Source organism: Halichoerus grypus, chromosome 6 (assembly GCF_964656455.1).
Source record: "Halichoerus grypus chromosome 6, mHalGry1.hap1.1, whole genome shotgun sequence".
NCBI lineage: Eukaryota > Metazoa > Chordata > Mammalia > Carnivora > Phocidae > Halichoerus > Halichoerus grypus.
Window position 1 is genome coordinate 5,881,799 of NC_135717.1, and position 17,234 is coordinate 5,899,032.

Consider the following 17,234-nt stretch of genomic DNA (forward strand, 5'->3'; position numbering starts at 1 on the left):
ACGCACTGATCGCTGTTTCACTCTGCAGTGAAGCCTCCTCTGGGGATTTTAAATGATCCGGAAAGCTCCCATTCTTCACCTGGGCTTCGTGGCAAGAGTTTCACGAGTGAACAAGCAAAGAGAAATCTCAACGTGTGGAACAACGGAGCCAAGAGCTGACGTACAAAAGCTCAGTCGGCGGGAGAGGCCTCCAAACACGCGCCCCCAGGACCCGCCACCCAGTCAGCCCCACGAGCCGGCGGAGGAATGAAGGGAGGCTTTCTTTCCCTGCTGTTCTAGCACATATTTGGTTTTGTCTTTTCTCAAGACTTTTTCAAGTATCTAACTGAGCCACATCAGTGAGTGTCTTCAAAACTCCCTGTGACATGCCTTCTGTGGGCTTTCCACCTCCTGACGGAGCCTTCCCACCCAAGTCCACGGCCCCCCTCCATGTCCACCGTCCTGGGGCTGAGCTGCGGGACCGGCGGGGGGCGGCCAGTGTCCCTGCGGCAGGTCTGACTCCGACTCCCCGCCGCACGTGCCCTCCAGGCTTGTCTGTCGCTTTGCTCTGTTCCATGCGCTGACCCCCTCTTCTCCCCCAGCCTCCTCCTGCTTCTGAAAACAGCTCTGTGCTTCCCTGGAGAGGAGAATTCTGACGCAGGGCATCTCCCGGATCATTATTAATGGCCTCCAGATTTATTTTTCTTGGTTTTTCTTCCAGTCTGGCTTCCATTCGTGTCGTTTCAAGGCCCCCAAACTGTGTGTGAAGCTAAGCTGCTCACAGGTGCTGCCTTTCCTCCCGGAGGCTCCTTGTCTTGTCTGCACAAAGCAGGCTTTTCGTGATGAGCAGTCAAGTCTGACCCTAACTGTCACCATCTCCCACAGCACTGTGTGGCTGGTCCCCAGCTCAGGTCCCCTGCAGCAATGTCACCACTTGGCCCCACGACCAGCACGACGTAAAGCACGACAGCCATCAGCAAGCAGGTTGGGGGGTGCTCCCCGGGCACCCAGGGCACAAGGACAGTCAGAGGTGCTCTCGTCCATCCTGCTCCAGGGCGCCCCCTGGGCAGGGATCCCATCCCATGACCGACGGGGCCCCTGGGCCAGAGGTGGTTCCTGGGGCTTGAGCTGCCCCGGCCCTGCCCGATGGCCCATGGGCCGTGGGGACCGGTACGCAGCGAGCGAGCCGTGGCCAACACTCTTCCTTCCCCGAGGCCGCCTCCGCCCTGCAGGGCTCAGAAAAGTCCCTCCTCGCAGGCCCCTCCTGGTTTGGGTCTGGCCGGCTTTGAATAACTGGGAGGGCTGTGGGAGGGCTTCTGGAGGGTCCCACCCAAGGTACCCGAATCACCTCCCTAGAAGCCCGTGGAACGTCCAGTGTTCACGGTTCAGGGATCTGAGGTCTGGCTGGGAGCAAGGATTTCGAGCCCATCCTGCAAGCAGTGAAATGCTTGAGGTGGAAGCCCCTCAGGACGCTGCTGTCACAACGGGGATCCCGGGGGAGCCAAGCGCACCTCCTGGGGGCCAGAGGGCGGTGGGGGGGCGCCTGGGCCCACAGGAGGCTGAGCCCCGGCCGGCTCCCAGGGCAGCTCCACGCGGGCCACGGGACTCCGCAGGTCCCCGGAGGGTCAGCGGAGCCTCCCCGGGCCGAGAGGCGAGACCGGCCATCGCAAGCGGCCCCCACGCGGGATGCAGTCAGCCTCACATCCCCCCACTTCCTCTGGGGACGGAGCGGGTGCCCTGCGGTGGCATTTTCACCAGCCCCTCTGCGGATGCTGTGGTGAGTGAAAAGAAGGGGACACGGGGGTGGAGCCCAGTTAGAGGGGGCCGGTGCGGTGCTTGCACAGGCCTGTGTCTGGCCCGCCCCTCCCTCCAGGCACCCCCCTCCCGCCCCGCTCAGAGGACACCTGGTGCCGGAGAGCCGAGCGAGTGCGGGCGGCGGGGCAGGAGGACCCCGGGGGGGCAGCTGACAGGTGAGTGACGGCTGAGGAGCTTGCATGGCCCTGAACAGAAATCGAAAGTCTTCGTATCAAGAATGGGGGGGAGACAGGGAGAGACTTCTAGATAATCTGCGGGCACAAAGGCTTCCACGGCCAGCCAGCACTGCCCCTCTGTCCAGGGCAGGAGGCGGTTTGGAGCCGGGTACCCAGGCCTTGTGTGGAGCCAGGGAGGAATAGGGCAGACGTCCCTCGGGGTCTGCAGGTCAGGCTACCCCGCTATTTCATAAGCGAACAACTTGCTGATTTTTCTATCTGTATTCACTCACTCGCCACCGCCCTGACCAAGGGACCACGCATATCCAGGGGCCCAGACTCCTCCTTCGGGCCCCTTCTGGACATCACCGTCCTCAGATGGAAGCACTGTCCCGGCACAGGATCACTCCGTCTGATTCTTCCTTCCACATTTTTGAGCATCTTGTGTGTCGCTGCATCCAAGGCTCAAGAGTTAAGTACGCCCCCCAAAGTCACAGTTATGAACTGGAGCCGGATTCAAACTCAAGACTCTGCCAAGCCCTCCTAATCCCGCCGTCTCCCGGGAGGTCCCAACCAGGGCCCCAAGAGATGGTTGGAGACTCTGGTTCTCTGGTTCTGAAAAGTGCCCACCCACGCCTTCGCCGGAGTGCCCGGCGCTTCTGTCTTCTGGCAGAGGCTGCCCCGGCTTCTCAGGACAGCTCCTGGCTGGCTGGGGAGAAGCAGCAACAGCCCAGCACCCCGTGGCCAAGGACGCAGACAGGTAAGACCCTCGTGTGGAAAGCGTGGTTTCCGTGGACTTATAGCGGCGCAGTGTGAGCCAGCAGGATGGAGCACTTGCACATCCGCGTGGAACATACTTCAACGGTACAATGCCCCTGGGAGGAAAATGCTGTTTTCCCCACTTTACAAATGAGTAAACTGAGGCACAGGGGAGGTAACATGTTCAAGGGCAAGTTACAAAGCCAGGATTCAACTCCAGGTCCTGACTCTCGACGATGCCATCTTGCCCCTTGAGGGCCTTCTGTAGAATATCGATCCGTCTCTGTGTTTCTGACCATCAGGTAAGTGAGCGGTCAGTGTGGCTGCCCGAGGGAAGGCCAGTGTTGTACTTGGTTGAGGGGAGGGTAAAGGAACAAACTAGAAAGTCTCAAAAGAGCAGACTTAGGAAGTTGTTGAGACAGTAGGCAGGGCTGGTGTGGGGACAAACAATTACACAGATTGTTGAAAGCCCCCATGACTTAGCAGGAACTGTGAACAGAGAAAGAGCCCCAGTGAGCCAGACATTCCCAACCGGAGCATGGTCCCCTCACAGACAGCAGAATGCGGGACGGCCTGTGTCTGCTGAGCCCACGGACACGCTGTGTCCCAGTGACTGATGGGTGGGAGTTAAGGGCAAATATGACCAGTGATGTCAGGGAAGCTGGCAGAATCAGAAGCACCGGGAAGCCATCTCCACTCAAAGACTCCAACAATTCTGGAACTCTAACGTCCATCTGACTGCTTGCGACTCCCAGGGGAAAGCTTGGCGGGTAAATTCCAGTCTATTTCAGCATTTAGTGTGGTAATGGCTGCCCACCCCCTCATCCGAGCACATGGCAGCCTGGGTTCTTGGTGCAACTTGCCAGAGGCAGGGTAGGCAATAAGGACCTTGTCCTCCAACTGTGAGATTCTGTGTTCTGATCGCTGATTGCTGCTTTTGACCAAAGAAGTACGGATACAGAGGTGGGCGGCCATTGCCGTATCCCCCACTGGCTGATGTGGCTTTCAGGGGACTTAAAGGAATAGCCCCAGTTGTTTTGTTATTTCTTTCCCGTTTCCTATTTTGGGAACCAAATATTTAAAGAAAAGGACATTCAGAAGCAACTGCTTGGACAGTAACTATGGTCTCAGCCCGGTGTGTAGCCAAAAACTAGTAAGAAGCCAGGATTCTCAGTCACAAAGCTACAAGACATGAATTTTGCCAGCAACCCAAAGGAGCTTGACTGAGGATTCGTCCCTGCTTGGGCCTCGAGAGGAGAATGCAGTATGACTGACACATTGGAGCCTGTGGGACCCTGAGCAGAGGACCAACTTAAGTTGTGGTAGGAGTTCTGATCCATGAAAAATGGGAGTTGTTTCAAAACGAAAGAAAAAGAAAAAAGCAACCATGTAAACAGGAAATTTAGAAAGCCATGCTCAAGTTCATGGAAAGACACAGGTTCAAGAAAGACCAGAGAAAACCTCAAGCTTTCACCTCAGGCTGATCAGCGATACCTTCAAAAATTGAAAAGAAAAAAAACACCCCGGGGAAATAGGATAATCTCATTTCCAGATTTACATTATAAAATTCAAATGTCCAGTTTTCAACAAAAAGTCACAAGGCATGCAAAGGTATGACCCATTCAAAGAAACAAAGAACAGAAATCATCACTGAGGAAGGAAGCAGACAGCAAACTTACTAGGCCAAAGACTTTAACGGTCTGAAAGCTGCTCAAAGGGCTAGAGGAGGACATGGACAAAGACAGGAAAACAATATGTGACCAAAAATACTATCAAAAGAGACAGGAATTATAAAAAAGAACCAAAAGAAAATTCTGGAGCTGAAAAGTGCAATACCGAAATGGAAAATTCCCTAGGAGAGTTAAAAAGCACATTTAAATAAGAAGGAAGAATCAATGAACTTAAAGATTGGACAACTGGAATGGAGAAAAAAGAAAAGTGCACATAACCAAAGAGTCCCATGGGAGATCATTAAGCAGACAAGCATTGTGGGAGTCCCAGGAGAAGAGACAGAGAGGGGAGAGAGAGGAGTCGGAATATTTGAAGAAACAATGACCAAAAATTTCTCAATTTGATGAAAGATATGAATCTACACATAGAACCCAGACAAACTCCAGATGGAATAAACTCAAGGACACACAAGGACAAAGAATCTTAGAAGCAGCAAGAGCAGTGACTTGTCATGGACCCTAAGGGATCCTCAATAAGATGACCAGATTTCTCATCAAATTTTGAAGGTCAGAAAGTAGAGGGTTGATTTATGCAAATTGATGAAACTCAGAATTCTATATCCAGCAAAATTCCTCTTCAAAAGTGAGGGACTTTGCTACCATCAGAATTGCTTTACAAAAAATGCTAAAGGAAGTCCTTCCTTTAGAAATGAAAGGATGCTTGCTCAGACAGTAACTCAAAGCTGTAAGCAGAAATCAAAATCTCCAGCAAAAGTAAATACATGGACTGTTATAAAAGCTAGTATTATTATAAGTTTGGTTGTAAGTTTACTTTTTATTTTCTACAGGATTTAAAAGGCAAATGCATAAAAAACTACATTATTGGGCACACAATATATAAAGATGCCATTTGTGACAACAACAACGAGGGGGAGATCTGTATATGCTATTCAAAGTGGTAGAACTTAGGTTGTTGTAACCTTAGGATGTTAAGTATAATCCCTGTGGCAACCACAAAGAAAACATCTATAGAATATATACAAAAGGAAATGAGAAAAGATTCAAAACATGTCACTATAAAAAAAAATCAACTACGAAAGGCAGTAATGAAGTGAGGGGAAAAAAAGCTGTAAGGCACATAGAAAACTAATAAGAAAATGGAAGAAACAAGTCCCTTATAAGTAACTATACGTGAGTGTATTAAACTCACTCTCTAATCAAAAGGCAGAGATTAAAGATGTCCAACTAGGAAGCTCCAGGCCTGTGCTACCCCCATGGAAACACTGAAAATACATACGTAAAAACAACTACAGACTCTGGAAATCAGTCAAAAATCTACAGCAACCCGGTGAATGCCCAATCAAGAAAAGGCCGCAGTCAAAATGGCAGAGAATTTTGTGGCAACTTTGCTCGCCTTTGCCTCGACCCTTCCTAGCACAACAATGTGTGGTTGGGAGGAGCCAGCCCAATTCCTGATTTCCTCCCTTGTGTTGAAAGAAGGGGAGCAGAAATCATCTGCCATGTTCTGAGCTGTCGGACTCCTGAGGGACTGGCTTCTGCTTGCCTGGCCTGGAGTCAGGCGGGGAGGACGGCAGAGCTGAGACTGCAGGCCGGCCAGAGCCCGGAAGGCAGCAGCAAGCAACACGACGTGTGAAAGCTGCAGGGGGAGGGCAGACCTGCAGATGCCTGGGGCAGAAAAATACAGTAACACATCTAAGGTCCTGAGAAGAAGCTGGAGTGAGACTCTGGAAAATTGGGACTTTCTAAAAGCAGCCGTGTGTATGGGGAAAAAGAAGAGGGGCCTTGGGGCGAGGTACAGGCCCAGGGAGGACACAGTCCAAAACAAGACCTGAGACTTAAGCCATCAGCCTGGGTTGATCACAAGTCTTAGAACACACCCTGCTAATTAGTGAGGGTCTTCCTGCCATTCTGCAAAGAATGGGAAGACATGGCTGTTTTTTCAAATGACGAGTTTTCAACAAAAGATCTCAAGGCATACATAGAGACAGGAAAATGGGGCACAGCCAAAGGAACAAAATATATCTTCGGAAACCAAAGAAACCGTCCCTAAAGAAACTTACTAGAAAAAAACTTAAAATAACTATTAAACATGCTTAAAGAGCTAAAGGAAATCAAGAAACCTATATGAACAAAACGAGAATATCAGAAAGTCATGTACGTATATGATTAAAAAAAAAAATTCTGGAGCTAAAAAATACAATGAAGGGATTTAACAACAGACCTGAGCTGTCAAAAGAATCTGTGAACTTGAAGACAGGTCATTTGAAATCCTTGAAACAGAGGAACAAAAGGAAATACATTGAAAAGTGAAGCGGGCCTAAGGGACTTATGGGATACCACCAAACAAATATATGCATTATTGGGGCCCCAGATGGAGAAAGAGAAAGGGGCAGAGAACTTGGAAGTGATGGACAAAAATCTAATTTGAGTAAAGAAATGGACATACAATTTTAAGAAACTCAACACATTCAACAAAAATAAATCCAGAGACACCCACAGCAAACACTGAAAAACTGAAGGGCAAAATGGACAGCTCTACGATAATAAGATTCTTCAGTACCTCACTCTCAGTAAGCTAGAGCAACCAGGTAGAAGATCAGTAGGGAAAGCGAGAACTTGAACAACACTACAGACCACTGGGAGCTAAACAACATCCCTGCCAACAACAGCAGAATATACGTTTTCCTCAAGTGCACAGAGAACATTCTCCATAATAGACCACATTCTGTAAGGCCATGAATCAAGTCTCAAAAAATTTAAAAAGACTGAAAGCATTCAAAACATTTGCTCTTTCCCACAATGGAATGAAGCTAGAAATCAGTAACAGAAGGGAGAACTCATAAATATATGGAAGCAATATATCACAAGGGAAATTAGAACCTTTCTTGAAAGAGACAAATGACCATGAAAACACGGCATGTCGAAACTGAAAGCAGTGCTGAGAAGGAAACTCATAGCTATAGATGCTTACATTAAAAAAGAAGAAAGGTCTGAAACCAAAAACCTACTTTATACCTTAAGGAACTAGGAAAAGAAGAAAAAACTAAGCTGAAAGCTAGCAGTAGGAAGGAAACAATATTACAGCAGAGATAGAGAACAGAAAACAACAGAGAAGGCCAACGAAGTCAAGAGTTGGTTCTTCCAAAAAAAAAATTCAACATAATGGCAAACCTTTAGCTAAATGCCTATGGCGGGGGAAAGAGGACGAGGACTCAACCACACAAGAGAGGCACCTTACTGCAAATATACAAAAATAAGAAGGATTATAAGTGTTCTATGAATAATTGTATGCCAACAAAATGGATAACCTAGATGAAACGGACAAATTTCTAGAAACACACAACCTACCGAGACTGAATCATGAGGAAATAGAAAGTCTGGATGGACCTATAACTAGTAAGGAGATTGAATTAGTAATCAAATTCCTCCCAACAAAGAAAAGCCCAGGACCCAATGGCTTCATCAATGAATTCTACCAAACATTTAAAGAATTAACATCAATCCTCCTCAGACTCTTCCAGAAGAAAGAAGAGGGAATGTTTCCTAACTCATTCTTAGGAGGCCAGCACCACCCTGATACCAAAGCTAGACAAAGACACTACAAGAAAACTGTCAGTCAATATCCCTCATGAATACTGATGCAAAAACCTCCAACAAACATTAGCAAATTGAATCCAACAACACAGTAAGAAAAAGGATTATACACATCACGACAAAGCTGGATTCCCGAAATGCAAGGATCACTCAGTACATAAAAATCAATCGATGTAATTCGCCATATTAACAGAATGAAAGGGAAAATAAATGATTATCTCAGTTGACACAGCAAAATCATTTTGACAAAATTCAATACTTTTTCATGATAAAAACACTCAACAAACCAGCAATAGTAGGAAAATACCTCAACACAGTGAAAGGCACACATGAAATATCCCACAACTAACATCACACTCAAAGGTAAAAGACTGACAGTTTGTCCTCTAAGATCAGGAACAAGACCGCATGTCCACCTTCACTACGTGTACTGAACATAGTACTGAAAGTCGTAGCCGGAGCAATTATACAAGAAAAAGAAAGAAAAAGCATCCAAATTAGGAAGGAAAAAATAAGAGATTCAAAACTTTCTCGATCCCACAAGTTTTTGCTCGATACAGAGCACTTTCAGCTGCCCCGTTTTTATTAGTCCCTTCTACCGTTCTAAAGTTTGTCCTTTCTCCTTAGAAGGCCCTTGCCAGTATTTCTAACCATTGCCTTTCTTTTTTGTGGGATTAAAAAAAAAAAAATCTCATTTCCACACCAAAATATCAGACGCCAAAAAAATGTAAAGTCGTGAGTTTATTGCATATGTAACAAAATGAACCTGACCTCCCGGGTCCAGCCTGCTATACAATCACTGTTTGTTGTGTGTTTCCAGCTGGTTCCATAACCACATTAAATAGAACTAGTATTTCTTTAAATACTTTTGATTTTGACATAAAACAGAACATTAGTGTACAATTTTCACAAAATAAATCAGGAATAAAAACAGTGGGAAGAATAACAAGGATAGCAGCAATACTTAAAAACAAGACATTACAAAATAAATTAAAAAATACATTATAAAGTGGTTGAGAAACAAAAATAAACAAATTTTAAAAATTCATACTATGTTTCGGGAAGGCTGCCGTGCGGCCCACACCTGGCTGCAGACGGGGCTGGGGGGCAGGGTGTTTTCTCTGCAGAAGGCCATTCCCGGCAGCTCAGGTTTGAGGACCACCTCACCTGAATTGGGACCATGCAGCCGAGCAAGCTTAGGGAACACAATCCACCTGGTGGGCAGACTCCCCTCAGAAGAGAGCTGTCCCTCCTGTCCCCCAAGCAGCCCCTTTGTTTTTCCTACCTACAGCATTGGCAGAGTGGTGGTTTGCTACATCCCTGAGGGTCGGCTGATGACCGCTGGTGAGGGCAAGCCTGGAAGTTGGGCCCCTGAAGCTTCTGGGCAAAGAGGTGAGGGGAGGGGGACAGGTGGGCGATCGGGGACTACCGCAGAGGGCGACGAACGAGAGCTCGTGGGAAACGGGGTCCACACGGACCCAAAGTGGCGCGATCAGGAGCTTTTCCCAATTGTCTGCCACACTCCTCTTTGGGTGGCCCAATCCACTGTTAATAGTGAAGGTTCTAGAAGTGCAATGCCACTAACAGGCCCATTTGGTGAGAGTCAGCCAGGGCTCTGGAACGTTCTGCTCTTTCAGGCTCCACTGTGACACACAGCTGATGAGGGGGCCCACATGCAAGTGTGAGGAGAAAAGCAGAGACCCCAACCTTACAAGACAGGAAACACTTGCGGAGCTGACCCCAGACACGTGCGAGCAGCCTGGGGCCAGCAGGTCCGCTTCCTAAGGATTGCTCCCGTTTCTCCCAACAGCAGGAAGATCGTCTTAACGGAGCCAAACTCAACATTCCCGCTAGACCCTCGTCTCTTCACTAACTCCTGCGGATTCTGGCCAACCCCACAGAATTAGTGCTCCTTCCCACCTCAGCCTGGAGGTGTTCTCAGCTCTCCCGTGGAGGTCTCCTCCTCACGCTGTTGAGGTTCGCCTTCGAGAGGAGGCCGATCTGGGGGCAGGTCTGTAGTTGACATTTCCTCACTCTTCCAGAGGAAGATTACGAGGGAGGACTAGAGAGTCAGGGGGAGCCAGCTTCTAGAATGCCCTCACAAGGATCATGGTAAACGAGACACAAGATAAGCCCAACTGGGGCAAGGCAGAACTTCTGAAAGACCAAGCCCACGATCCAGCCTGGACTTCCTGTTTGGATTTAATTTTCCTTCTGCAGCTAGTCACACCGGACATCCTCTCTATCCTGGAACCTCCATACGTAGCCCAGAAGCGCGCTCTCTCGCAACTCTTGGAACCCAGCCAGCAACCCATGCCCCCCAAACCAGGCAGACCTCTTGTTCCAAAGGGGGTCTATCTCCCAAGAGGTCCCGGAGCTGCTCACGTGAGCCACAGACGGCTTCAGGGCCGACCGAAGAACCACAGCAAGATGAGAAGGGTCCACAGGCCTCCAAACCCACCACAGTCCAAAGGTGTTAGTAACAAAAAGAGAGTCGTCCAAAAAGCTCCTTCCAGACCCCTCTCAGACCCACAGCTGATGCCACCGCGTAACTCCAAAGCCAACAGCAAAGTTTCAACAGTGAAGTGTCTTGCTAAGGAATTACCCCACACTTGCCCCCCAAAACAAAAACAACAAAAACCAAACAGGACAATTTGCCGCTGCCGCCCTTCACGGAAGTCGATCTCCACTCAAACCACCTTGTTAAAATACTGCTTGAACATCGTGTGCAAATTGGAAAGTGGGGTTAGAAACTGGGGGTCCAGGCCGGCTTGGGCCTCGCTCAGCATGTGAAGCTGTTTGGGCGAGTGAAGCGAGCGGTGACTCTTAGTGTCGCCCTCTGACACTCGGAAGATGACCAGCATGAGCCAGAGTGGAACTGTGTCCCTGCCCCCCCCACACTGTCAGGTTTGCATTCAACAGTAAGAAGGGGGGGTTAAGTCAATGAGGTTATCCGCTCCCCCTCTCCCCTGGAGGCGAGTCCGCACCAGGCCAGCAGCTAGAACAGGCTCTTCTTTTGTTAGTTCGGCTCTCAGCCAGTTCCGCACGACACTTTGTTAGTATTCAGTGACCCAGCCCCAACCCGGGACTGGCGGCGTGGATCTGAGGCTGGTTGGGTCTGTTCTTTTATAAGCTCTGTTATGTGGTATTTTCACTGGAAAAATATCTCGAATTAGATAGATAACGTGGCAAAAGGGACTCTTAAAAGGAAAGATCAGTTTTCTCTATGCAGAACCAATTTTTCAGCCAGGATACCCTGAAACATACCCCGGGCCCCGGTCGCTTTACTTTTCCAAAAGGGAAGCACGCTTTTGCTGGCGGCTTCCCGCTGCGGCGGACCTCCCCTAGACAATACGGTTATTTGTCAGTTAGAAATTCATCTGCTACCTGAACAGGCTGCTAGGATGAGACTGGAATTTGAGCTGCTGACCTTGAAAAGGGGCCTCGGGACCGTTTTGACACAGAATAGCTAGGAGAGCTACCAGTTACAAAGCCTCAGGAAGCCAAGCTCAGTTCCAGAACTTGTGGGCTGATCCCCCTATAAAGACCACAGGGCAGTGAGCCGATCACCATATGGGTTCCAGTCATAGCGGAATATCCTGTGTGACCGAAGCCAAATGCTAAACCTGGCTGCATTTTATTGGATGGGTGATGGAAGGGGGTGGGAGTACTGTCATAAAGGAGGAAAGTATGGGTGGGAGCCACCAACCAAAGTCCCCCTACCCCCCTCCCCAAAAGGAGGGGAGACAACTCTTTCCCTCCGGTGATCTGGGGTTCCCAGGCCTCAGCCAGCTGCGTAGGAGGCACACAGAAAGCTTGCTTTTGGTCTGGTGGTCATGAGCTAGAATCTGTTGCCTTTGGTTGCTCTTCACTCCACAGCAAAGCCACAAGTCTCCTCCACGGCCGTCAGCAGCTTCTCATAGAGCTTCTCATACGATTCATAAGGTGGAATGTCAATCCGATTAAAGCTGGAACAGGACAAAAGAGCGAGAGAGTCACTGCTGGGGGTGATCCGGATGTAGGACCTGCTTCAAGGACAAGGACAGGCGGGAGCAGTGTATTTGTGGCCCCGAGCCAGCAGAGAGAGAGAGAGAGAGCGCACACACACACGTAGATAGGCAGGACGGAGCCAAGACGGGAAAGCATCTCATTCCCTTGTTGGGATAAAGAGGTGGAGGTAAGTTTTCTACTCTCCCCCCACCCCTAGTCCCCCCACCCCTAGTCCTCGTCTGCTTTGAAAGCAGAGATTTTTTCATCGAACACACAGCAACATAGACCCTAAGATCTTGAAAACCAAAATTAAACCAATTACTATTTCCCGGTTATATGAGGACAAAGTTCTCAGCTTGTTTTGTTTGTTGTCTTTGGGAGAAATTATTTCTCGGTACGAGGAATACCACCTTTGCAGAGAGCACTGTAATCCAGACCGGCCGGCAGTCAGATCACCACTAACAATTTATACGGCATGTCTAGCTGATCCACCGTGACTTGATCTGAGACCAAACAGGGCAGTCTGGAATATTTCTTGCAAAAACAAGCTGTATCTCAAAACTAATAAAATGTCAAATCCCTGACACTGAAATGAAATCGATAGATGAAATGAGTGATGAAATGAATCAACATTTCCCTGGGGAAATTCATTTCTACTGTTGTATTTAAAAAAAAAAAATACCCTTTAAGAAGGATATTCTCTACTAACAAAAAAATATAGAATTCTGACAGAGAGGCCATAGAGTGACTTACTAAATTACAGGGGGTTAAGCAATTAAGGATGGTTTTTCTCAAGAAAGAATTGGGCTGAATGGTGTGACAGTCTTGGCGGGGGGCTTTAGCATCAGAGGGCACCTCTCACATCTGTTTTACTCTAGACACCAAACTATGAAAGGACAGAGTCTTACGGGGAGGAAAGCAGCTGCCCAGCATCACCACGGCGCGGTTTCTGTGACGGCCACGCTGGGCGAGGCGCTGTAGCCTCCCCATGGCCTTGGGACCGTGCAAACATGTGAAGCCACACCCCTGGGCTCTCAATCAGGAACCTTCTGTTACACCCCAATGCATCTGGATGACCAGGACCTGGCTCTCCTGAACTAGACATGCTGGTCTTTTCGATACATGGTTTCTGAGACAAAGTGTACGTAACTAACTTGATTTTTAAACCACAAATAATCTGCTATGATTATTATTTAAGTTAAAATTTGGGGAAGAAATATTTTTCAGTATACAAGATGCATCATCATAGACTAAGTTCCAAGAAGGAAAATGGACTCTTAGGAAATGAACTAGTAACTCCAGATTAAAACCTACAGTTTTGGGGCATCTGGGTGGCACAGTTGGTTAAGCGTCTGACTCTTGGTTTCGGCTCAGGTCGTGATCTCAGGGTCATGGGATCAAGCCCCGTGTCCGACTCTGAGCTCGTCTGCTTGGGTTTCTCTCTCCCTCTTTCTCTCCCCCTGCTCTCGCGCATGCTCTCACTAAATAAGTCTTTAAAATAAAATAAATAAAAACTATAGTTTTTGGGGTGCCTGGGTGGCTTGGTTGGTTGAGCATCCAACTCTTGATTTCAGCTCAGGCCACGATGTCAGGGTCATGAGACCGAGCCCCATGTCACACTGACCATGGAGCCTGCTTAAGATTCTCCCTCTGCCCCTCCCCACCACTCGTGCATACACACACATGCGCTCTCTAAAAAATAAAATAAAAAAATTTAAAAACTAGTTTTCCTACTGAGAGGGACGTGTGCTCACGCACGCACACGCAAGAGCCAGTGGAGGTAAGACGAGCTGCTGGAGCGCCAGCCAGCACGAATCCCATCTCACGACACAAGTGGTTTCACAACAGAGACGTCTGATAACCCTCCTGTGACCCACGGCCGAGTGCTCGTTCCATCGGACACCGGGGCCATCGCCAGTGGTCCTGGGATGCTGACAAGGGAAGCAGAGTGCTCCACAGAAGAAAAGAGCTTAGACAAGTCCCGCGAAGGGCGGCACATGGTGGAGACAGGCTCCCAGGGGACGGGCCTTACCAGGTGTGGGCCTTCGGAAGGTTGTCCGTGTTGGCGTCGATCAGGTGGATGGTGAAGAGCCGGGGCCCTGCCGCGCCTGTAGAACCTTACGAGAAAACATTCTAGTTAACGCACGTCAGAGGCAGGGCCCAGGCCCCACTGCCCACCACACCCTCAGCCCTGTGCCCAGGCGGGCCGTCCTGCCGGAGGGCCACACACGGACTTCACGAGGTAGCATGAGCCTCCACCTGGCTTAGCATATGCTGACAGTGGCCATCCAGGGACCTATACCAGACATTCCAGAAAACCACAGGGGCAGAGCGAAGACTGGTGAGAACTCTCCTCCTGTCTCCTCCCCCACTCAAGTGGGGGTATGTGAAAATCCTTAAACTACCAGTGATGTGTTTTTTGTTGTTGTGTTTTTGTTATTTTTTTTAACAGAAATTTTTAGCAAGCAGACCCACTCCTGGCAGAGGCAGCAGTTATAACAAAAGCAAGATACAGGGTCATGAAATCTCCCCAGGCAGAGGTACGATGGGAAGAGAAAAAGACATAAACACCTGGGACAAAAGCCCAAGGGGATGGAAGGAACTTCTGTCACTCTAAGAAGTCCTTGGAATACGGAAAAGTGTACCAGGAATATTCTATATGTGAAATATATCTATCACTATTAATATGCAAAATTCCATTTACTAAGTCTTAATATACTATTATCATTCAACTTTTTCCTTCCAGCTCTCAGGGTTATCAAAAATCTGGATATCAGATTTTTTTTTATCACAGTTGGAAGGGACGAGAGACAGGATGCATACCCATCGGTGGAGCCCATCAGGCAGTGCATCTGCACAGAGGACGAAACTGAGGCCCAGGGAGGACCCCTGGCACTAATGACCAACACGGTAGCCAGAGACTCCATCTCCTGATGCCCAGGCCAGGCCTCTCTCCCTCACTCAGGACTGCAGTGAGAGAGCTGCTATCAGAAGACTCAGAAACGAATCCACGGTGCATTTAAAAACTCTGATTTCTTTCCCAAAGCCTTGCCAGTGGGACGCGCCTAGGGGAGATGCGTGGGGCCAGGAGCCCCGCCTCCATGTCAGTCACCTTGCAAAGCCTTGAAGCCTTGGAGAGGGACCCGAGTGGACCCGGTCACGAACTGCAGGAGCCTGGCCCTCCTCTCCTCGTCGAAGGTCTCCACAGCCTGCCAGAACCACCGGACGATGTTGCTGTCGGCCACGCAGTGCTTCAGCCGAGTGTTGGACTTCCAGTCGCTCACGTCGATTTTATCCAGGCCACCAATGATCAGCTGGGAAGGCGTTCGGCGGCAAGTTAGTTCTCAAACGTACGAACCAGGGTCATGACACGCCCCACCCAGTAGTTCCCAGGACATGAGAGGAGGGAATTTATCGTGCCTGAAGAAACAAGCCCCAGACGTGGATAAGCAGGGAGATCAGCAGTGTGCCCAATGCTGCCACCCCAGGCTGCTTTCCGACCCCCAGCCCGGGGGTTTTCTTACAAGCACGTCTGCGTTCGCGGTGTTGCGCCACATCAGCGAGGAGTCGGTATGAAAGAAGCAACTGGCAAGACCAAAGGGGCGGACTATAAAATGGGGCCACATCCCAGGGACTTCGGGGGCTGGGACAGGCGGAGCTCGAAGGCTGAGCGGAGAGACTATGGCGGGAGTCGTGTGCATGTGTCTGCCCAGGGCGGGAGGCGCCTCACCGGGGACAGAAAGACAGAAGGATTTCGCAGCCCTGAGCCATTTGGCATCGGAGGTGGGTAAGAGATGAATGAACCGCTATGTTCAAGCACATGAAGTGTGATTAGAGGACACAATAACACTTTGTTCCGAGGCTAATAATAGCCAGAACAAAAACAGAAAGCTGACGTGCTGGGAGAATCTGGTTTTATGCAAGATAATTTCCTCGATCCGAGGTGACTACACAGGAGGGGGTTAGGAACCTCTACTGCTAGAGATTCTGAAAAATAGGATAAGCCACAGAACACCCTGCACAATGTCCAGAGAAGGATCTGGGCTGGCTGCCGCCAAGCAGAGAGACACCTGGCCTGATCCTAAACAGGCTCAGATGTCCTCGACACCCCGCTCGCTCTAGCCCTGTTATCCTGGAGCCCCAAAAACCCCTGGCCTTGCTGGGGAACAGGTGAGCCTCACTCTGCTGCCGTGTGTAAAACAAGAAAACACTGATCACATTCACGACCTTGAATGTGGACTGGGCTCGGCCCAGTGAGCACGTACCTCTAGTTCCTTCTGGTCAAAAGGCTTCAGCAAGTGTTGAGGAATGAGTTCATTAAACCCCTTCTGAAGAGCTAAGAACTGGGCTTCGATCCCTCTCATGAACCTCCAGTTTACATACAACCTGAAAGACAAATTCGCAAGTTGGAGGCAATACAAATGGTTCACGGGAACAACTTTTCCTCCATAGTGGGTTCTGCCATCATCTGCTGAACCTAACGCCCTGCCGCCAGGCCTCCTGGGGGGGGGGATGGGGGGCTTGGCCAAACCCCCAACAGCTGGTAAGACCGGGTTAAAAATAAGTCAGCACAGGCTTGACACATTCTGATGCTTTACTAAAAATAGGACTAGGAATTAACCTGACCTATTACAGCAAGTGCCATCATTTAAAAAAGTAGATTTAGGGGCGCCTGGGTGGCTCAGTCGTTAAGCGTCTGCCTTCGGCTCAGGTCATGGTCCCAGGGTCCTGGGATCGAGCCCCGCATCGGGCTCCCTGCTCTGCAGGAAGCCTCCTTCTCCCTCTCCCACTCCCCTGCTTGTGTTCCCTCTCTCGCTATGTCTCTGTCAAATAAATAAATAAAATCTTAAAAAAAAAAAAAAAAGTAGACTTAAAAATAAGATACGGGGATGCTGTGAGAGCCACACACCAGTCTGGCCGCCCAAGCACTCCAACGCGCCCATATGCTTCCAGATTTCCAGTGTAAGTGACATGTCATTTCTTTGCCGTCAGAGGTGGGACCACAATGGAGGAGACTTCCTTGAGACTGAGCTCAAGGAAACTTCTAGGCTCCACTTCTCTCCTGCACTCACCACCTTCACACCCAGAATCAGGAGGCCACTTGGCAATCCCTTCCGGCACTTGGGCTCGGGGGTCATTATTGTCCCTTCAACAGGTCAGGCCTGGTGGCATCGGGCCTCCTCCATGCAGAGCTCCCACTGCTGAACCCGACAGTTCAGTTATGTGATTCTGGTCACACATGCTGGTGGGG

The 17,234-nt window shown here is 49.4% G+C and overlaps 1 protein-coding gene across 10 annotated transcripts in view; it reads right to left on the minus strand.

The window, feature by feature from the left end:
• Positions 1–8,716: 8,716 nt before the first annotated feature.
• The window catches only part of SMURF1 (SMAD specific E3 ubiquitin protein ligase 1), a 109,792-nt gene continuing 101,274 nt past the window's right edge, over positions 8,717–17,234 (minus strand). For 7 of the 10 annotated variants that reach the window (XM_036064870.2, XM_036064871.2, XM_078074342.1 and 4 more), the window contains 4 exons: positions 16,249–16,369; positions 15,096–15,297; positions 14,016–14,100; positions 8,717–11,961 (listed from right to left, as the gene is read on the minus strand). In XM_036064870.2, the coding sequence (XP_035920763.1) occupies positions 11,862–11,961; positions 14,016–14,100; positions 15,096–15,297; positions 16,249–16,369 (508 nt within the window). In that variant the 3' untranslated portion in view covers positions 8,717–11,861. Of the gene's footprint in view, positions 11,962–14,015; positions 14,101–15,095; positions 15,298–15,507; positions 15,569–16,248; positions 16,370–17,234 lie in introns of those variants that run through there. The other 3 variants (XM_078074341.1, XM_078074338.1, XM_078074343.1) reach the window with 2 other exon arrangements.